The 23,916-nt window shown below is 37.2% G+C and overlaps 1 protein-coding gene across 1 annotated transcript; it reads left to right on the plus strand.

The window, feature by feature from the left end:
* Window positions 1-3,279: 3,279 nt before the first annotated feature.
* On the plus strand, window positions 3,280-7,188 carry LOC104117820 (uncharacterized). Its single transcript, XM_009628941.4, has 4 exons — window positions 3,280-3,534; window positions 4,085-4,256; window positions 5,795-5,919; window positions 6,546-7,188. Exons 1-4 carry the CDS (start codon window positions 3,346-3,348, stop codon window positions 6,975-6,977), a joined length of 918 nt encoding a protein of 305 aa, XP_009627236.1. The 5' UTR covers window positions 3,280-3,345; the 3' UTR covers window positions 6,978-7,188.
* Window positions 7,189-23,916: the final 16,728 nt, after the last annotated feature.

Below are 23,916 nucleotides of genomic sequence, written 5' to 3' on the forward strand. Positions count from 1 at the left end.
ATATGTCTATAAAAATAGTTTTCACCTATCTACATAGTGCATTTTTCCGCAAGGGGGTATCAGTTGGCTCCGCCACTGTGTATCAAGTCAAATAAGGGGCGGCTCAACAGATATCGGGACCTAAGGCGAAACCATATTCGGAGGCCCTTAATCCCAGTATAATTCCGAAAAAATGACGTGGGATAACCACTTTTTAACATGGTATTTAGTTTTTATCTAGTATTTTTAATGCTGAGCACAAATAGCCACTACTCTATTAAAATTAATACGAAAAGATGTTGTTACCCTTTCTTCATGAGTGCTGTGTAAATATTAAGGACATAGTGTCTTTAACATCTACACTGCACACATGAAGTTAAGGACGCCGTGTCCTTGATATTTACACTACACATATGAAGTTAAGGACATCATGCCCTTAATATTTACACAACACTCATAAAGTTAAGGACACTATATCCTTAACATTTATACTATATATATGAAGTTAAGGACATGGGATCCTAAAGTTTAATAACAGAAGGTGCAAATATAAGTTAAGGACATTATGTCCTTAACATTTACACTGCACACATGAAGTTAAGGACGTCGTGTCCTTAATATTTACACTGAACATATAAAGTTAAGGACATGATGTCCTAAAATTTAACAACGGAATGTGCAAATACAAGACACTTTGTCCTTAATATTTACACAGTATTTATGAAGTTAAAGACATCATGTCCTTAATATTTACGCAATACTCATAAAGTTAAGGACACTATGTCCTTAACATTTACACTGCACACATGAAGTTAAGGACACCATGTCCTTAACATTTACACTACACATATGAAATTAAGGACATGAGGTCCTAAAGTTTAACAACGGAAGGTGCAAATACAAGTTAAGGACATTATATCTTTAACATTTACAGTGCACACATGAAGTTAAGGACGTCGTATCCTTAACATTTATACTGAACATTTGAAGTTAAGGACATGATGTCCTAAAGTTTAATAACAGAATGTGCAAATACAAGACACTTTGTCCTTAATATTTACACAGTATTTATGAAGTTAAGGACATTATATCCTTAATATTTACACGGCACTCATAAAGTTAAGGACATTATGTCCTTAACATTTACACTGCACACATGAAGTTAAGGACACCATGTCCTTAACATTTACACTACACATATGAAGTTAAGGACATGAGGTCCTAAAGTTTTACAATAGAAGGTGCAAATACAAGTTAAGGACACTATGTCCTTAACATTTACGCTACACACATAAAGTTAAGGACGTCGTGTCCTTAACATTTACACTGAACATATGAAGTTAAGGACACGATGTCCTAAAGTTTAACAATGGAAGGTGCAAATACAAGACACTTTGTCTTTAATATTTACACAGTATTTATGAAGTTAAGGACATTATGTCCTTAACATTTACACTGCACACATGAAGTTAAGGACACCATGTCCTTAACATTTACACTACACATATGAAGTTAAGGACATGAGATCCTAAAGTTTAACAACAGAAGGTGCAAATACAAGTTAAGGACATTATGTCCTTAACATTTACACTGCACACATGAAGTTAAGGACGTCGTGTCCTTAACATTTACACTGAACATATGAAATTAAGGACATGATATCCTAAAGTTTAACAACGGAATGTGCAAATACAAGACACTTTGTCCTTAATATTTACACAGTATTTATGAAGTTAAGGACATCATGTCCTTAATATTTACACAACACTCATAAAGTTAAGGACACTATGTCCTTAACATTTACACTGCACACATGAAGTTAAGGATACCATGTCATTAATATTTACACTACACATATGAAGTTAAGAACATGAGGTCCTAAAGTTTAACAATATAAGGTGCAAATACAAGTTAAGGACATTATGTCCTTAACATTTACACTACACACATGAAGTTAAGGACGTCGTGTCCTTAACATTTACACTGAACATATGAAATTAAGGACATGATGTCCTTAATATTAGCACAGGGGTATATTTGTCCGGGCGGGTAAAAAATTATTAAGCACTGGCTAAAAAGTAAATACATTTTAAACGGTGGCTAAAAAGTAAAGACATCTCTAATTAGTGGCTAACCGTGCACTTCCCCCTATAATTCCACTAGTGGGATCTGGGAAGAGTAGTTTGTACGCAAACTTTACCCCTATCCTGGAGTAGAGAGACTGTTTTCGATAGACCCTCGACTCCCTCCCTCCAAGAACTCCCCAACTTGCTCTTGGGGTGACTCTAACTCATAACCTTTTAGTTGGAAGTGAAGGGTGCTCACCACTAGAGTAACACACTTTTGTCAAATATACTAATTAATGAGGGAAAAAAATTATCATAATTTATAAATTTATTGTATAAAATAACCTCAATCAAGTAACAAAAAATATACTGTAACACTTTTTTTATTCTAATTATTTATATAAATTATATAATATATAATAGTAACAATAATAATAAGAATTTAAAATAAATTTGGGGCCTTCAAAATTTAGGGGCCTAAGGCAATTGCCTTACTACCCAAAGCCTTGGAGCCGCCGTGAGTCAAACCATAACAAAAAAGCAGCCCGCTACACAAATTATTCCGCATTCACGCAGGGTTCGGGAAAGAATCACATAAGATACATTAGTAGCTGCATTCATGACTCGAACCCGTGATAAAGTTCTGTTGCAAGGCTCCCCTCCCAAGTCAAACTACAATAACAAATTGAAATAGAGGGAGTATTTTTACAGAGCTAAGTCAGAGCTAACTTGAAAAGAATGGCGGAGACTTGAAAGGAGAAGAAGCCGAAAGGAAGGTCATGGCGTAGGGGAAGGGGCAAGGCGGGTATAGGTGTAGCCAATATTTAAAGCTTATAGGTTCGGGATTTTAATTATTTTTAAGTAATTGAGTTCTAAATTAATAATTTATACTTTTTTAATGAATTTCATCAAATAAATACATGGTTTAGCCACCGGGTTCGACAAACCGGTAGCTCGCTATCTAGCTCCGCCGCTGAAGGCGTGGGCTTTTAGACTGGTGACTTTCCACGGAATGAATGTGACGTTGAAGCACGCCATATTGACTACGTAACGCTAAGAAAAAGTAAACGAATGAAATGTGAGAGACGAAGACGAAGAAATTAATAGAGACTGAAGAATTTTCATAAGAATTTATTATAACTCATTGACGCGGTCATTAATTAATTGTCTTCCTCTTTTAGTCCGTCAACTCTTTTGCTTGTCTTTGTCTCCTTCCTCTTTGAAACTCTTTAATACTTGATCATCTTTTCCCCTTTTGATTTCTCTAAATTTATGAGCCTTTTCTGCTCTTTTCCATATCATGAACTCTGGAGTTCTTGAATACAATACAATTGTGCTACAGTGTGGAGTAAAAATGGTGTTTTGGAGATTGGTTATGTTACTGATTACGCTTACTTCAATTTCCTTTCAGCCATCCAATGCACGTTATGTACACTCTTTCGAACATTTAGCTCAGACTCCAGAATCCCGATCAAAATTAGATAATCAGGTGGCTTACTTTTCTTTTTAGTCTGTTTCCAAAAGAATAACGTGCTTCCTTATTTAGAAATATTTTAACTTTAACTTTCTCATTTTATGATGATTTATAGCCGCATAAATGAAGGGGAGCCGCTAACTGGTAAAGTTGATGTCATGTGACCAGGAGGTCACGTGTTCGAGCCGTGGAAACAGCCTCTTGCAGAAATGTAGGGTAAGGCTGCGTACAATAGACCCTTGTGGTCCGGCCCTTCCCCGGATTCCGTGCATAACGGGAGCTTAGTGCACCAGGCTGCCATTATTTTTATAGCCACGTTAATGCCTGTTGTTTGTTTTAGATCGCAAATTTTAAAAGCTTTTTTTTTTTTTATTAAACATCGTAGCTAGTCAAACGTCGTCACATAAATTGTGGCAAATGGACTTTATTTTTTTTCTTAAAAAAATTGTTTAGTTCAAGCTGAGGCCAGCTGCGATTATAGGCTTATACTGACATTGTCCATATTTATGTTTCTATATACTTTATTTGTTCACCGTGGAATTTTAAAGAACATATTTTTATTCAGGTAGCCCCATCACCAAGCTTTATTGCTGCAGCTAACGCGAATTCAGGTACTAATCAAGCCCCTGTAGGCCAACCAACGGCGGCTTTTGTTAGTGGTAGCTGCGCCGGAGCGTCTAATAAGTGTCAGGATGATCATATCAGTATGACTGCCTGCTTTTTTCCTGCCAAGAAAGGTAATTCTCCATTTCTTTTTTTTTTACTAGATACAGTAATTCCTTGTGGTTGTGTAATTTTTAGATTGCTAAACTGATTACAAATATAGTATATTTGGTGCTTGAATTAGAACGTAGCACTTCATTATTGCATTTATTCTCACTTTTCTTTCATCTGTTATGAATGAATTATTATGATCTGTAGTGATATGAACAACATGCTGTAAATTTTCTGGCAAGTTCATGTCGATATGGCTCAAAAAGCATATTAAAACTGAAGAGCAGGGTTGGATTCTACGGAGCAGCTTGGATATTTGACAGGGTTGCAATGCGCTTTTAGTAACAGCTTATTTTAGATGAATGTGACAACGTGGATTTTTCGAATATTATGCTATTATGTCATCTTGGATGCCTTGTTTGTAGTACAAGCTAATTGTGGACGCCTTTGAAAAGCAAGTTGTTTGACATTGCAAGTGTCAAACAAGCGAAGAATTACGTCCAACATAATCAGCATATCACATTGTGTATTTAGGTTGCATATGAGGAACTTGCAAAGTGACTTAGCTCACATCACCTTCTGAAACATTGAAGAAAACAAAAGAGAAGTACATAAGAGTTTCCAGACACACATGCACCTTGACTTTTGTAGCCCTCAAAAGAAAATGTGCACTTCAGTTTGTCCTTACAATTAGCATATGGTCTGGAGGATAAGTATTAACATAGCTAAAAATGAGCAGATGAGGTGGTGAACATATTCTTTTGAACTACTATAGTTTAGAGTAAGTGAACTACAATACCGAGACTCAAATCTGGTGAAAAAATTGAAGTGGTATATCTGAAAGATAACCTGGATTTTTGTCAAAAGTTGCTTTGCTATGGACAAGGTTTAGCCGTCCACATATCCGTGCAAGATTTGATTAGTTTTCTCATGAATTCAAGTTTCTGCAGTTCGTTTCTCCTTCATTATCGAAGTTAGTGTCTCTTTGTCATTGAGCAGTATTTTTTTGTTGTAATCTTCCAGACGCGCTCTAAAACTGTGGGGGGAAGGGGGGGTTCCTTCTTTCTACTTTCTAGTCCTTGATAGTAGCTGAAAATGAGTCCTTGCTAAGAAAAGATATATGATTTTGATATCACCATCTATTAAGTGTAGTTGTTTAGGAAATAACTTCAAATGGATTTGGTTCTTCTTTCAGCAACATCAACTGAAGCTATTTTGGCTTTTTGAACCATCTTTTTGGTGGTTTCTTTTGTTTTCCTCTTCTTCTCGTAATATTTTTCTGTCGATTGAAATGCTGTTTATCTTTTATTACTTGCTTGCTTTTTAAATTTGCCACAAGGAGCGCATTGGATTATAGCGACATTTCTAATTCTTAGTACTGCCTTCTTACCTGTGATACCCTGGAATCAGCTGGGAAACATCTTTCTATATTGCATGCATATGATTTGGTTTACATTTCAATTATATTATATTATATTATGCTATATTTGAATGATCATTTTCTTGTGTTATATTTGAATGATCAACTTTCTTGTCATAACACAACTTTGCTTTATTGTAGGACATGAGGAATCATTTTTGTTCGTCCACAACAACGGTGAGAACCCTTTGATGGTGAAGGTCAATGTTTCACCTGCAAACAAAACTTATGATAATATTCAGATACAAAGACATGATGTCAAGCAGGTAAAGAACTCTTCCTTTCTGAATTACTGGCTTTTGTCCTGACAATTTCCAAGACTACGAAATAACATCAATAAACTTTATTTCTTCATTTTTTGTATCAATCGACGAATTCTGGATTATCAAAGGCTGAAATGAAGAAATAAAGCTTATTATTGTTCAGTTCTGATCAAAAATGAACTTGACATGAGTTTAATCATTCCTAGATCTTTGTTATTCCATGTTGTGTCTTTCTTACCAGTATTATTAGTACTATTCTTCTGTTTTTTTTTTTTTCTAGATCTTTGTTATTACACGTTATGTCTTTATCTTTTCTTATTGTTATTGTTAGTTGCTTCCTGTTTACTGTTTCTTAAGCCGAGGGTCTATCGCAAACAACCTCTCTACCTTCACAAGGTAGAGGTAAGGTCTGCGTACACACTACCCTTCCCAGACCCTACTTGTGGGATTACTTAGGGTTTGTTGTTGTACATTAGTTTACTCATGTTTCTTTTTCGTTTAGTGATATGGTGAGAATGTATTAATGTGTTGTTTCTATGACCGTGTTTTTCAATCTTCCAAATCATGAAAGTGAACTTAATGTGCTGCTCCTGATTCCATGTTTTTCAATTTCTCATTTTGTGAATCAGATCAATATCTCGTCTAGTATTATTGGAGCGAATTCATCAATTATACTAGACACTGGAACTGGAAAATGTACGATTGATATGGGACGTTCAGTATGGCAAGGCTACTTTAACTTGCCATATTCTTATACTAAGTATGTTACCCCCACAAATGGGGCATATTTGCTAGGTGTAACAGCTCTTCTAATCGGAGGAATATTATTCATCTGCTGCAAGTTAAGAAAACAAGATCGACATCTTGATGGTGTTGCATATCAAGAACTTGAAATGGGAAAACCAGAACTTCAATCTTCGATCAAGTTGGAAACTAACGCTGAAGGGTGGAATGAGAGTTGGGACGACGATTGGGATGAAGAGGAAGCAGTGAATCCACCTGGTGGAAAAAACATAAGCAGAAAACTAGCAAATGGTTTTGATGATTTGGATAAGAGTTAACATAAAGACACAGATTTTGTTCCATTTTCTTGAAGATAGTTCATAGGAAAAAATAGAAGGGTGAGAAGTGGATGCAGTAGATGTTAAAGAGGAATAGGAAACTGCTAAAGAATTACAATTTTAAACATTTTGAGTTGTGGTGTGACCACTTAAGTTCTAACGTCCCAGTTTTCGTTGGAACCAATTTTATATGTTATGTTATGTTATGTTATGATTCTCTATAACAATACTTTACTGCAGCAACCAAAAAATATCGGAACAAACGAAACTGTTATAAAGAGATTTAAATGTATTTTACTTTTTCTTTTTTCATTCTGAATATGCCTATAGTTTTCTAACTTTCCTATGTTTTGTTTTATGCTTAAATTTTCATAAATACTGCTTTTGTACATTTGATGTTTAATGCAAAATGATTCGGTGATTTGTGATTTCTTCTATGATAAACTTGCCTTCTTCCTATGATTTCTTCTCTGCTTTTGGACTTTTTATTTAGCTACCTCTTTCTTTTTTAACTTTGTTCTCGTTGGTTTTTGGTTCCCTTGGATTAGTTTAATTTAATGGGTGCATGTGATTCCTACACTTCACCTGTGTGTACTTTTTGTGAGAAATTCAAAAATATGCAAAATGCAAAATATGATTTATGTGTTGTAAGTTAATTAAAGTAACAGAGATGACATTAACTTAAAATGCGACTTATAAATCATGTTAGGAAAGACACTTGTTATTACTATATAATGCAATAAATTTATATATCGCATTTCAACAATACTACTTATAAATCGCATTTCAGGAATGCGAGTTATAAGTCGCATTTACTTGCCGATGGTATTTCTGAAATTCCGACACTTATTTAGCCTTTGAAACACTCGGATGTCAACGGACTAAGTTGTCAATTAATGCAATGCCGAGGATATATAGACTGATTCTTCTTATCTAAAGAGAATATTTATGCCTACAAGAAATTATGGGAATGTATAGAGACTGATAATTTGAAAAATACGTACATAGCAAAATCTATTGCTAGACATTTCGAAATGCAATTTCACAAACAAATCTTTTTTTGAGTTTTTTTAAATTAATCTTCTCGTATCCGAAATACACTAATTCAACTATTTAGCCATATGTTCAATCTATAATTATTTAAATGTCTGCCCAAATAAAGCAGAAATCTTATTCATTCATCTCAACAACCTCAACCAAATCATGAATAAACAGCTTAAAATATGGACCCTTCTTAATTCAAAATCTGTCACCACAATTGGTTGAAAAGATTCAAGAGAAATTTACACAGAATACAACTTAGTTAAAACTTATTTAAATAAGTTACAGCTACTTTTAGAAAATTCCATAAAATATAATTTATTTTAAAATCTACAACTTTTTGTATCCCTAATATCTCTCTCTTGAGATTCTCTCACTAAAGTGTATCCTAATATACCTCTCTTAAGATTCTCTATCATCTAAACATATCTATCCATATTAATTTTTTCCTGATTTATTCTTTCTGACATTCTTCTCCCACTAGTCATCTCCTCCATCTATCTATATATATATTAAAGGAATAAAGTTACCATATATAATTGGCATTATGGTTAAGCCAAGTGACAAGCTAATAAATGTCAAGAGTATATGGTAATTTTATTCTATATTAGACTATGTTAGTCAAATACAAATATTTTATAGATATATATTCGAATTAAAAGATAATTTTGAATTTATAGATTAAGTTTTAAAATTTGAATTTAAATTAAAAATAAAAATTTATCTTTTTTTAATTATGTTATCATACTTAATCCGGTTAATGATCATATGCAATTATGTTAGGAACTTTTGTTATCTTTTCTAATTATTTAAATACTACTTCGCCTCTGGCAAAAAAAAAATACTCCTTATAATTATAAAACTCTTTCACATTTAAAACCCTATAATTATAGTTCTTTAAAATATTGTAGCTAGATTTGAATAAAGCGAATTTCTTTTAAAATAAATGTAATATATAGGGTACACGTCTATGTTTATCTAAATAACAAAAAAGAGTTTAAAAATAGAATAAAAGTTTACTTACATATATAATGAAGTAAACATACATGCTAGAGAAAGAAACATCACAAAAATCAGTCAATATTAAAAAAAAAAAAGTTGTTTTTTCTTTTCTTTTTGAAGAATATTTGTTTGAAGAGTCAATTTGTATAAATGGACATCAAACAAATAACAAAACTTTGGCTATACAATTGCTATCATTAATTTCAATTTAGCACATTCTAGGAATTGAAGGGTATAAACTGAAACCCCTTCATTTAGCTGCAGTCAAGTCAATATTGCAAGGGTATAATATTTTTTTCGTTGAAGAATATTAGTTTTGAATCATTAGATTATGTGACAGATTTTTTTTTTCAAACTCAACAAGAGAGATATTGGTTTCTAATTGATAGTTTCTATAGCGATTTTCAAGTGTAATAAAGAGTATATTTTTTTTAAAAAAAAATGGTATGACATGAATTCTTTTTTTAAATGTAAACAAATTATTTCGAAAGTACTCTTTAATTTTTTCTACTTCAAACATAATAAAAAGATAAGATATTTTGAACATTAGTAGAGAGTTTTTAAAATTATTATAATAGAAGTCATATCATGGATAAACTCAAAAAACCGAAATCTTATGAAATATTTACATAAATATCCGGCCAGATTTATTGTTTACTTTTTATAGCTAATATAAATAGATGATATACCGACAACACACGATTATACATATATTATATATGGATTATATATAAATTACACATCCTTCAATTTTTTAATTTAAGTGGTCGGGTGAGCACCTATTTAGGCTAATTAGATAAAGCCAAAAGAAAAATATGAAAGAATTTCAACCAAAGACTAAAAATATAAATAAAGTTCTTACATAGACAATTTTTATTAAAACTCATCCTTTTATAGTGAAATAAATTAATTTTTTGTAACAAAAGAAAGAATGACATAAAAAATAAGATAAAAGAAAATAAATATTGAAAAAAAATGTATGAAAGATCCAAAAACCATAAATAAGAGATGACAACGAATTTCTTCTTATATTTCATCTTTGTTGAATATAAAAAATTTGGAAGCTAATCTCATCGATTTCAAATATTATTTTCAACTCAAATACATAAATTATAAGATAAGGATATGTTAGTTTTTTTTTTTTTTTTTTACATTGTGTATCATTTTTAAAAAATCACTATTACTAACAAACTGATATGATATTCAAATTTGAATTTAAATGCAATTTGAGTAGTTTGCATTGAGGTTAAGCCAAGTATGATGTCGAAAAATAAACTACTTGACAATTTTAAGACAATATATGCAATGTTATATAATAACAATCAACTAATTTAGCATTTAATAATTCAAAGAACAAATTTTTTGTATATATGGGGTATTAAAAATTCAGAGTCTGTGGCTAGATATATCGATAAACTTAAAATAGAGTCATACTGAAATAAAAATTTTCCGACTAAAGAATCATTTAAATTTTTAGATAGCCGATTAAAGTGAATTTTAAATTAAGGATAATATCTTCACTTGCATCATTATAAAGACAATCATTATTGAAATATATATAAAGTTTTAGAAATTGAAATTTCAAAATAGAAATATTTTTTGAAAGATAATATCATACCAAATAAGAGTTCAAGTCATAGTAAAAGAGTCATGTCGTAACCAAAGAATCGTTTATATTGTGTTAACCTTTGTGCTTTGCCATAAATATGAGTTATTATTTCGCTTTGTGGCTATTTTTAGGTTCCAATGACACTTATGAGAATAGTGCAAAAATAAAATTATCACTAATAGATTTAAAAAAATATTAGTCTTTTTTTATGTAGTATTTCTTAATTAATATCTAACGATTATCTATAATTATAATTATTTAAGGTTATTTACATATAATTCAAATAACTCATAAATTTAACATGGTTAATGTCAAATATCAAAATAGAATCATACTAGAAAAATAATTCACCGGCTAAAGAATTTTTTAAATTTGTAGATAGCCAACTAAAATGAGTTTTGAATTAAGGATAATATTTTCACTTATATTATTATAAAAAAATTATTATTGAAAAATAAAGTTTTAGAAACTGAAATTTAAAAATAAAAAAAATTTAAAAAATATCAACACACAAAATATAACGACCCGACCGGTCGTTTTGAATATTATAACCCCATTCCCCCGTTTACTTCTCAATTTATGTCTTGCAATTGATTTATGACTTATCGGATTAGTTGGTTAGGGTCCGAAAGGAATTCGGAATGAAATGAGACACTTAGTCTCATAATTGAAAATTTAAGTTAGAAAAGTGGATCGGATATGGACCTATGTGGAAACGACCTCGGATTTGAATTTTGATAATTCCAATAGCTCCGTATGGTGATTTTGGACTTAGGAGCATGTCTGAAAATTTTTTTGGAGGTCCGTAGATGAATTAGACTTAAAATGCCAAAAGTTGAATTTTTGGGAAGTTTGGCCGAGGGGTTGATTTTTTGATATCGGGGTCGAAATTCGATTATGAAAATTTAATAGGTATGTTATGTCATTTATGACTTGTGTGCAAAATTTGAGGTCAATCGCACGTGATTTGATAGGTTTCGGCGTTATTTGTAGAAATTAAAATTTTCAAAGTTCAATAGGCTTGAATTGGGGCGTAATTCATGGTTTTAGCGTTGTTTGAGGTGATTTGAGGATTCGACTAAGTTCGTATGATGTTTTAGGACTTGTTGGTATATTTGGTTGAGGTCCCGATAGTCTCGGATGAGTTTCGGATGGTTAACGGATCAAAAATCGAACTACAACAGCTGCTGCAATTTCCTTGTGTTGGAAATTTCTTCTGCCAGATTCGAGCCCAGAAATCTCTCAGAATCGAGCCCAGAAATCGAGCCCAGGGTCGAGGGCCATGATCGAAGCCACGATCGAGCCCAGGGTCGAGGGCCACGATCGAAGCCATGATCGAGTCCAGGGTTGAGGGCCATGATCGAGCCCAGGGTCGAGGGCCACGGTCGAAGGCATGATCGAAGGCCATGGTCGAGGGCCATGATCGAGGATCAGGATTGAAGCCACGATCGAGGATCAGGATTAAAGCCACGATCGAGGCCCAGGATCGAGGGCCAAGATCGAGGCCCAGGATCGAGGCCTAGGATCAAGGACCTCGATCGAAGGCCAAGATCGAAGCAAGATCGAGGTAGAATCGAGGTTGTCTGGGCAGAATTATAAAAATCGGGACTTCGTCCCATTCGCCATTTTTGACAAATTGGAGCTTGAGGAGAGGCGATTTTTGATATATTTTCAAGGAAAACTTGAGGTAAGTCCCTTGTGATCATTTCTACTCCATAATATTGAATTATCATCGAATAATCCGACTAGATTACATGATTTTGAGGTGTAAATCGGAGATTGGAAATTAGAAATTTAGAAATAAGATTTGTAGACTTGAGGGTCGAGTTGAAGTCAGAATTTGGTAAAATTGGTATGATAGACTCGTGGTTGAATGGGCTTTCGAATTTTATAACTTTTGTCGAGTTCCGAGACGTAGGCCCCACGGGCATTTTTGAGCTAAAATTCGATTTTTTATGAAAAATTAGCATTTTCTTATGGAATTAATTCCAATAAATTTTATTGATTGAAACGAATTATTTGTGACTAGATTCGAGGCATTCGGAGGCCGATTTGCGAAGCAAAGGCATATCAGAGTAAAGAATTTCACGCTTTCAGGTAAGTAACAATTTTAAATCTGGTCCTGAGGGTATTAAACCCCGAATTTTGGTATCATGTGATTATTTTGGAGGTGACGCACATGCTAGGTGACTGGCGTGTGGGCGTGCACCGAGGGGATTGTGACTTGGTCCATCCCGGAAAATTGTAAAGTTGAATAATTTGTTGTTAGCTATATGCTCTCTACGTGTTGATAAAATTTGACTGTAAATCATGTTAGAAATCATGCGTAGGCTATGTGATAGTACTGTTGGGACCCACAGAGGTCGTGTACTTGTTGAATTGCCTGCTAAATGCTATATGTACTCAGTCTCAATTTTTAGTTGCACATTTCATCTCAGTCTCTGTTATTATTATTGATTATACTATATCATTGTTGTTGGGCTGATTTCATGATTAATGAGAGCCGGAGAGACTGGAGAGATTTATGACTGAGAGAGGCCGAGGGCCTGATTGTGAGATATTTATATCATAGCACGTGAGTTATCCGTGCAGCACGTGAATTGGCCGTGCAGATCCTTATATTATACTATAGCACGTGAGTTGGCCGTGCAGCACGTGAGTTGGTCATGCAGATCCAGATATTTATACAATAGCACGTGAGTTGGTCGTGCAACACGTGAGTTGGACGTGCGGATCTAGATATTTATAATATAGCACGTGAGTTGTCCGTGAAGATTATAGCGCTTGGGCTGTAGGAGCCCCTCCGGAGTCTGTACACTCCTAGTTAGCGCGGGTACCCATTGAGAGTGAGTGATGAGGGATGGGAGCCCAGGGAGTGATGAGGGTTGGGAGCCCAGTGAGTGATTGTTGTCCTAAGAGGTTGTACTTGATTTTCATTTGTTGTTGCACTTAGTTGCTATTTGTTATTGTTGTGAAATCTCTGAAAGATTTTGATATACGGATTACATGAACAGGAACTGTATAAGAACTGATTTGACAATAAAATGCCAGATTCGATAGCATGTCTATTCTTTGCTGGAATTACTGGAAATGAACTATAACTGTGTAGCTCATTACTATCTTCAGTTCCTTATTTATTTTTGTTACTTGCTGAGTTGGTTGTACTCATACTACACCCTGCATTTTGTGTGCAGATCCAGGTATTTTCGGACATAGCGGGTGTTGATTCTTTCACACAGTTAATTTTTCGGAGATTCTGAGGCAGCTGCCGTGTTTCGCAAACCTTGCCTCTCCTTCCCTATCTCCTTATTTACTATATTTGGTCTCAGGCTATTACAGACCGTATTTTTCAGACTTGTATTCATAATTAGATGCTCATGTACTCAGTGACACCAGGTTTTGGGAGTGGTTGTATCGGTAATTGTAAGATTTGTAGATGTTATTTAAATATTATATTTTCAGACTTGAAAGAAGTTGTGGTTCATTGAGATTTCGGCTTGCCTAATATTGAGATAGGCGCCATCACGACTGGTTAAAATTTTGGGTCGTGACAAATTGGTATCAGAGCTTAGGTTACGTAGGTCTCACGAGTCATGAGCAGGTTTAGTAGAGTCTTGCGGATCGGTACGGAGATGTCTGTACTTATCTTCGAGAGGCTGCGGAACCCTTAGGAAAATTTCACTTTCTTTTATTCTGTCGTGCGAATTTGTTGTTTCTGGAAACTAAATTTCTGCTATTCTATTCTCTCACAGATGGTGAGGACACATACTACCGGATCGGACGGTCAGCCACCAGTTAGGGCCGCGAGAGGCTGGGGCCGGGGCCGAGGTAGAGGTCGAGGTGTAGCTCGTACCACAAAATGAACAACACCTGTAGTACCACCAGTTATTCCAGCTTAGGAGCAGATTCCAGATATAGTTGAGCCGACAGGATCAGCTCAGGCACCAGGTGTTCCCATTGAGATTGCAGGCATTCAGGAGACTTTGGCCCAGATATTGGCAGCATCCACCGGTCTTGCTCATGTGGTTTCAGCTCAGGCCGCACCTGCCACTTCTCAGGCTGGGGGAGGTACTCATACCCCTGTTACTCGTACTCCAGACCAGGTAGTACAGGGACTTCAGATACCGGGAGCGCTACCAGCCCAGCCGGTTGCAGCTACTCAGACCCCAGTAGTTCCTGTTATAGCAAACGATGAGCAGAGGAGACTTGAGAGATTTGAGAGGTTTTGGCCTCCACAATTTAGCGGTACTGAGTCAGAGGATGCTCGGGATTTTTTGGATAAGTGCCAACGGATGCTTCGGACAGCAGGTATTCTGGAGACCAGTGGGGTCTCATTCACTACTTTTCAGTTTTCTGGGGCTGCACTCAGAAGGTGGGAGACTTACGAGAGGCGTAGGCCTGTTGGCGCAGCACCCCTTACTTTGCATCAGTTCTCCGTGGTCTTTTTGGAGAAGTTCGTATCTCAGTCCCGCAGAGAAGAGCTGCGCAGATAGTTTGAGCAGCTTCGCCAGGATGATATGTTCGTGACACGGTACGAGATGAGATTTTCTGAGTTGGCTCGTCATGCAGTATGGTTGGTTCCCACTGATAGGGAGAGGATTAGGATATTTATTGATGGCCTCACATATCAGCTGCGGTTACTTATGACTAGGAGAGAGTATCTGGTGCTACTTTTGATGAGGTAGTGGACATTGCTCGGCAGATAGAGATGGTTCGTAGCTAGGAACGTGGAGAGAGAGAGGCTAAGAGGCCTCGTGGTCCGGGTGATTACAGCGGTATTCCTTCAGAGGGTCAGTTTCACCGAGGTAGGGGTCGTTCTTACAGACACGCTCAGACGAGTCGTCCACCTCATTGTAGTGCATCAGCTAACCATAGTTCTTACAGTGCTCACTCAGGCCAGTCTTCATTCAGTGCACTACCAGCGCAGAGTTCTCATCATGCCCCGTCCGCACAGGCTTCTGCAGGTCATTCCTCAGGTTATCAGGAGCAGCAATTTCGTCAGAGGAGGGGTTGTTTCGAGTGCGGAGAATTTGGTCATTTCAAGAGAGAGTGTCCTAGGCTGTTAAGTGGGGCTTCACAGCAGAGTTCTCGACCGACGGCAACAGCACCAACAGTTACACCACCCGCCCTGCCATCTCGGGGTGGGGGTTAGGCAGCTAGGGGTTGCCCAAGAGGGGGAGGTCGATCAGGTGGCGGGCAGGCTCGATTCTATGCTTTTCCTGGCAGGCCAGATGCTTTTGCCTCTGACGCAGTGATCACAGGTATTGTTTCAGTGTGCCATAGGGAGGCTTCTATATTATTTGACCCTGGTTCCACTTATTCATATGTATCATCGTATTTTGCTCATTATCTGGATATGCCCTGTGAGTCCTTAGTTTCACCTATTTGTGTATCTACACCGGTGTGCGATATTATTACTGTGGATCGTGTGTATCGGTCGTGTGTAGTAACTATTGTGGAACTGGAGACTAGAGTTGATCTCTTATTACTCGGTATAGTTGATTTCGATGTAATCCTGGGTATGGATTGGTTATCTCCATGTCATGCTATTCTGGACTGTCATGCAAAACTCGTGACGTTGACAATACCGGGGTTGCCAAAGGTTGAATGGAAGGGTTCTCTAGATCTTGTTCCTAGCAGGGTAATTTCTTATTTGAAGGCCCAACGTATGGTTGGAAAAGGATGCTTGTCATATTTGGCTTTGTGAGAGATATTGATGCAGATACTCCTATTATTGATTCAGTACCGGTTGTGCGAGACTTTCCGGATGTATTTCCTGTAGACCTATCGGGTATGCCACCTGACAGGGATATTGATTTCGGTATTGACTTGGTACAAGGCATTCAACTCATTTCTATTCCTCTGTATCGTATGGCACCAGTTGAGTTAAAAGAATTGAAAGAGCAACTTCAGGAACTCCTTGAAAAAGGGTTTATTAGCCTAGTGTATCGCCTGGGGGTGCACCGGTTCTGTTTGTGAAAAAAAAAGATAGTACTATGTGGATGTGCATTGATTATAGGCAGTTAAACAAAGTTACAATCAAGAATAAATATCCATTGTCGCGTATTGATGATTTATTTGACCAGCTTCAGGGAGCGAGGGTGTTCTCCAAAATTGATTTGAGGTCTGGGTATCACCAATTAAAAATTCGAGATTCGGATATTCTAAAGACGGCATTCAGGACTCGTTATGGCCACTATGAATTTCTTGTGATGTCTTTTGGGCTAACCAATGCCCCAGCAACATTTATGCATTTGATGAATAGTGTATTTCAGCCATATCTTGATTTATTTGTCGTGGTATTCATTGATGATATTCTGGTGTACTCACGTAGCCAGGAGGAGCATGCACAACACTTGGGTATTATATTACAGAGGCTGAGAGAGGAGAAACTTTATGCCAAATTCTCTAAGTGTGAGTTCTGGCTTAGTTCGATAGCATTCTTGGGACATATAGTGTCCAGTGAAGGAATTAAGGTGGATCCGAAGAAAATAGAGGCAGTCCAGAATTGGCCCAGACCATCCTCAGTTATTGAGATTCGGAGTTTTCTCGGCTTGGCCGGTTATTATCATCGTTTCGTAGAGGTTTTCTCGTCTATTGCATCGCCTATGACTAAATTGACCCAGAAAGGTGCTCCGTTGAGGTGGTCGGATGAATGTGAATAGAGCTTTCAGAAGCTCAAGACAGCTTTGACTACAGCTCCAGTATTGGTGTTGCCTACAGGTTTAGAGTCTTATACTGTGTATTGTGACACATCGCGGATTGGTCTCGGCGCAGTACTTATGCAAGACGGTAGGGTAATTGCCTATGCGTCCAGACAGTTAAAGGTACATGAGAAGAATTATCCAGTCCACGATCTTGAGTTAGCAGCTATTATTCATGCCTTGAAAATTTGGCGGCATTACTTGTACGGTGTCCAGTGAGAGATATATACCGATCATCAGAGTCTACAACATTTGTTTAACCAGAAGGATCTTAACTTGCGGCAGCGAAGGTGGTTGGAGTTGCTTAAGGATTATGATATCACCATTCTCTATCATCCTGGAAAGGCCAATGTGGTGGTCGATGCCTTGAGTCGTAAGGCAGAGAGTTTGGGTAGCTTAACATACTTACCGGTAGTAGAGAGGCCTTTAGCCTTGGAGGTTCAGGCCTTGGCTAATCAGTTTGTTAGATTGGATATTTCCGAGCCGAATCGAGTTTTGGCCTATGTGGTTTCTCAGTCTTCTTTATATGATCGCATCAGAGAGCGCCAGTATGATGATCCACACATGCTTGTTCTTAAGGACACAGTTCAGCACAGTGATGCGAAGGAAGTCACTATTGGAGATGACGGTGTATTACGGATGCAGGGCAGGCTATGTGTGCCTAATGTAGGTGGTTTGCGTGAGCTGATTCTCCAGGAAGCTCACAGTTCGCGGTACTCTATTCATCCAAGCACTGCAAATATGTATTAGGATTTGAGGCAGCACTATTAGTGGAGGCAGATGAAGAAAGATATAGTTGGATTTGTATCTCGGTATTTAAATTGTCAAAAGTTAAAGTACGAGCATCAGAGACCGGGCGGATTGCTACAGAGACTTAAAATTCCGGAGTGGAAGTGGGAGCATATTACTACGGACTTCGTAGTTGGACTCCCACGGACTTTGAGAAAGTTTGATGCTATTTGGGTGATAGTAGATCGGTTGACCAAATCTGCGCATTTTATTCCAGTCGGTACTAATTATTCTTCGGAATGGTTGGCTGGGATTTATATTCGCGAGATTGTTTGCCTATACGGTATGCCGGTGTCCATTATTTCAGATCGAGGTACGCATTTTACCTCGCAGTTTTGGAGGGCAGTGTAGCGAGAATTGGGCACACAGGTTCAGTTGAGTACAACATTTCACCCTCAGACGGACGGACAGTCCGAGCGCACTATTCAGATATTGGAGGATATGCTACGCGCTTGTGTCATTGATTTTGGGGGTTATTGGGATCAATTTCTGCCACTCGCAGAGTTTGCTTACAATAATAGCTACCAGTCAAGCATTCAAATGGCTCCATATGAAGCTTTATATGGGAGACGGTGTCGGTCTCCGGTGGGTTAGTTTGAGCCTGGTGAGGTTAGACTATTGGGTACTGACTTGGTTCAGGATGCTTTAGAGAAGGTCAAAGTAATTCAGGAACGGCTTCGCACGGCACAGTCTAGACAGAAGAGTTATGCCGACAGGAAGGTTCATGATGTTGTTCACATGTTTGGGGAGATGGGCAAATCAATCCGGAATAACTTCAAATTTTGCACACAAGTCACATTTCACATTACGAACCTATTCCAATTTCCAGAATCGTATTCTGACCCCGATATCAAAAAGTCAAATCCCCGGTCAAACTTCCCAAAAATTCAACTTTCGGCAATTCAAGCTAAATTCCACTACGGACCTCCAAATAATTTTTCTGACACGCTTCTAAGTCCAAAATCACCATACGGATCTATTGGAATCATCAAAATTCGAATCCGAGGTCGTTTACACATAAGTCCGCATACAGTCACTATTTTAACTTAAGTTATAAACCTTGGAACTAAGTGTTTCAATTCCTTTAAAAACCTCACTGGACCCGAACCAATTACCCCAGCAATTCACACAACAATTGTAAATGAGGAAATGGGGCTGTAATACTCAAAACGACCGGCCGGGTCGTTACATTCTCCCCTACTTAAACATACGTTCGTCCTCGATCGGGCCAAAAGTTGTTTCCAATCCATCAAATCATTGTTCCATCTTACCACACACGTACCCGGAGGTGAACCCAAGTCACCCTATTCCACATAGGCTTGACTACATAATACAACTGAAAATCATTAATTTAACCTTAGCCCATAAAACTTGGAATTTAATTTCCAACCTTTAGAATTTCTTTCAAGACACGAATCTTACATTTACGCCCTGTATGAGTTTGAACAAGTTGTATCAAGCTATAACCATAACCATAACCATGGACATAATCACCTAATATATTACACAACTTGCATGCTCATAGCACCATTCCTGATCACATTGACTACTCCAAAACCAACCAAATACTAGTATTAAACCCATATCGAACCAAACCTTATTCTAAAACCTTCATACACTGTTGATAATAAAATAAACATGCAAAATTTCATGACCACTTACTAGATCAACAAGTCACGGAGCTCTCTTGCTCCAACCAGAATCATAATTAAAAGTATGTCGGGGATCCATCTCACATTTTGGATTTCAGTACAGTACAGTTGGACGGTAATTTGACTTATGATGTGGAGCCGGTGGCTATTTTAGACCGGCAGGTTCGAAAGCTGAGGTCAAAGAACATAGCATCATTGAAGGTGCAGTGGAGAGGCCAGCCAGTCGGAGAAGCTACTTGGGAGATGGAGCAGGAGATGTGGAATAAATATCCACACTTATTTAAGACTCCAGGTATTATTCTAAACTCGTTCGAGGACGAATGTTTGTTTAAGAAGGGGAGAATGTAATGATCCGGCCGGTCGTTTTGAATATTATAACCTCGTTCCCCCATTTACTACTCAATTTATATCTTTCAATTGATTTATGACTTATCGGGTTAGTTGGTTCGGGTCCGGAAGAAATTCGGAATGAAATGAGACACTTAGACTCATAATTAAAAATTTAAGTTAGAAAAGTGGACCGGATATGGACCTATGTGTAAACGATCTCGTATTTAAATTTTGATGATTCCAAAAGCTCCGTATGGTGATTTTGGACTTAGGAGATACGGAAAATATTTTGGAGGTCCGTAGAGTAATTAGACTTGAAATGCCGAAAGTTGAATTTTTGGGAAGTTTGTCCGAGGGGTTGATTTTTTGATATCGGGGTCCAAATCCGATTCTGAAAATTTTAATAGGTATGTTATATCATTTATAACTTGTGTGCAAAATTTGAGGTCAATCGGACGTGATTTGATAGATTTCGGCGTTATTTGTAGAAATTAAAAATTTAAAAGTTCAATAGGCTTGAATTGGGACGTAATTCATGGTTTTAGCATTGTTTGAGGTGATTTGAGGATTCGACTAAATTCGTATGATATTTTAGGACTTGTTGGTATATTTAGTTGAGGTCTCGAGAGCCTTGGGTGAGTTTCGGATGGTTAACAGATCAAAATTTAACTACAACAGCTGCTGTAATTTCCTTCTATTGGAAATTTCTTCTACCAGATTCGAGCCCAGAAATCTCTCAGAATCGAGCCCAAAAATCGAGCCCAGATTTGAAACCAGATCGAGCCCAGGGTCGAGGGCCACGGTCGAAGACATGATCGAAGGCCAGGGTCGAGGGCCACGATCGAAGCCATGATCGAGCCCGGGGTTGAGGGCCACGGTCGAAGGCAGGGTCGAAGACATGATCGAAGGCCAGGGTCGAGGGACATGATCGAGGATCAGGATCGAGGCCTAGGATCGAGGCCTAGGATCGAGGCCCAGGATCGAGGCCTAGGATCAAGGACCTCGATCGAAGGCCAAGATCGAAGCAAGATCGAGGTAGAACCGAGGTTGTCTGGGCAGAATTATAAAAATAGGGACTTCGTCTCATTCGTCATTTTTGATAAATTGGAGCTTGAGGAGAGGCGATTTTTGATATATTTTCAAGGAAAACTTGAGGTAAGTCCCTTGTGATCATTTCTACTCCATAATATTGAATTATCATCGAATAATCCGACTAAATTACATGATTTTGAGGTGTAAATCGGAGATTGGAACTTAGAAATTTGGAAATAAGATTTGTAGACTTGAGGGTCGAGTTGAAGTCAGAATTTGATAAAATTGGTATAGTAGACTCGTGGTTGAATGGGCTTTCAGATTTTATAACTTTTGTCGAGTTCTGATACGTGGGCCCCACGGGCGATTTTTGAGCTAAAATTCGATTTTTTATGAAAAATTAACATTTTCTTATGGAATTAATTCCAATAAATTTTATTGATTGAAACGAATTATTTGTGACTAGATTCGAGGCATTCAGAGGTCGATTTGCGAAGCAAAGGCATAGCAGAGTAAAGAATTTCACGCTCTCAGGTAAGTAACAGTTTTAAATCTGGTCCTGAGGGTATTAAACCCCGAATTGGTATCATGTGATTATTTTGGAGGTGACGCACATGCTAGGTGACTGGCGTGTGGGCATGCACCGAGGGGATTATGACTTGGTCCGTCCCGAAAAACTGTAAAGTTGAATAATTTATTGTTAGCTATATGCTCTCTGCGTGTTGATAAAATTTGACTGTAAATCATGTTAGAAATCATGCGTAGGCTATGTGATAGTACTGTTGGGACCCACAGAGGTCGTGTACTTGTTGAATTGCCTGCTAAATGCTATATGTACTCAGTCTCAATTTTTAGTTGCACATTTTATCTCAGTCTCTGTTATTATTATTGATACATCATATCATTGTTGTTGGGCTGATTTCATGATTAATGAGAGTCGGAGAGACTGGAGAGATTTATGACTGAGAGAGGTCGAGGGCCTGATTGTGAGATATTTATATCATAGCACGTGAGTTGTCCGTGCAGCACGTGAGTTAGCCGTGCAGATCCTTATATTATACTATAGCACGTGAGTTGGTCGTGCAGCACGTGAGTTGGCCGTGCAGCACGTGAGTTGGCCGTGCGGATCCAGATATTTATACTATAGCACGTGAGTTGGCCGTGCGGATCCAGATATTTGTATTATAGCACGTGAGTTATCCGTGCAGATTATAGCGCTTGGGCTGTAGGAGCCCCTCCGGAGTCTGTACACCCCCAGTTAGCGCGGGTACCCATTGAGAGTGAGTGATGAGGGTTGGGAGCCCAGGGAGTAATGAGGGTTGAGAGCCTAGTGAGTGATTGTTGTCCTAAGAGGTTGTACTTGATTTTCATTTGTTGTTGTACTTAGTTGCTATCTGTCATTGTTGTGAAATCTCTAAAAGATTTTGATATACGGATTACATGAACTGTATAAAAATTGATTTGACATTAAACTGCCAGATTTGATAGCATGTCTATTCTTTGCTGGAATTACTGGAAATGAACCATAACTGTGTAGCTCGTTACTATCTTTAGTTCCTTATTTATTTTTGTTACTTGCTGAGTTGGTTGTACTCATACTACACCCTGCACTTCGTGTGCAGATCCAGATATTCCCGGACATAGCGGGTGTTGATTCTTTCACAAAGTTGATTTTTCGGAGATTCTGAGGTAGCTGTCGTGTTTCGCAGACCTTGCCTCTCCTTCCTTCCCTATCTCCTTATTTACTATATTTGGTCTCAGACTGTTACGGACCGTATTTTTCAGACTTGTATTATTAATTAGATGCTCATGTACTCAATGACACCAGGTTTTGGGAGTGGTTATATCGATAATTGTAAGATTTGTGGATGTTATTTAAATATTATATTTTCAGACTTGAAAGAAGTTATGGTTCATTGAGATTTCGGCTTTTCTAGTATTGAGATAGGCGCCATCACGACTGGTTAAAATTTTGGGTCGTGACACGAAATAAGAGTTTAAGTAGTAGTAAAAGAGGCAAGTCATATCCAAAGAGCCATTCATAGTCTCAATATTTGATTGTTTTGCCATAAATATGAGTTATTATTTTGCTTCTTGACTATTTTTAGGATCCAATGACACCGGCGAGAATGGTATCAAAAAAGAAAAATAGAAGAAATGGTTAATTTTTTTTATGTAGTGTTTATTATTAATATCCAATGATTATCTATATTTACTGAGAAAGTTTAAATTTTAAGATTATTTACATATAATCCAAATAACTTAAATATTTGACATGATTAGTGTTCGCGCATCCGCGCGGTACTAATACTAGTTTGTATATAATAGAATAGATTTTTCAATTCGTATATCCATCAAAATCATTAAATGTGAGATTGACATTAGATTAGAATAATAAGATTGTTCGTTGTCACAATTGTCCAGGCAAGAACATAACAGAACTTCTCCTCCCATCTCTGAAATACATAACAAGCTCTCACGACATATGATTTCTTTAGAAACACTATACCAGATTACTTTACTGGAGTTAATTGTAATAGAGCATGAACCATTCTGTCAAATTCCTTTATTGTATGTCTTATCACCAAACTTCTCCTCCCACAATTACTATATATAATATATAATTATATATAATATATTATATACTATATGACAAGAGTGGGTTGCTCTAATGGTGAGTACCCTCCACTTCCAACCAAGAGGGTGTGAGTTCGAGTCACCCCAAGAGCAAAGTGGGAGTTCTTGGAGGGAGGGAGCCGAGGGTCTATCGGAAACAGCCT

This window comes from Nicotiana tomentosiformis, chromosome 5 (genome assembly GCF_000390325.3).
Source record: "Nicotiana tomentosiformis chromosome 5, ASM39032v3, whole genome shotgun sequence".
NCBI lineage: Eukaryota > Viridiplantae > Streptophyta > Magnoliopsida > Solanales > Solanaceae > Nicotiana > Nicotiana tomentosiformis.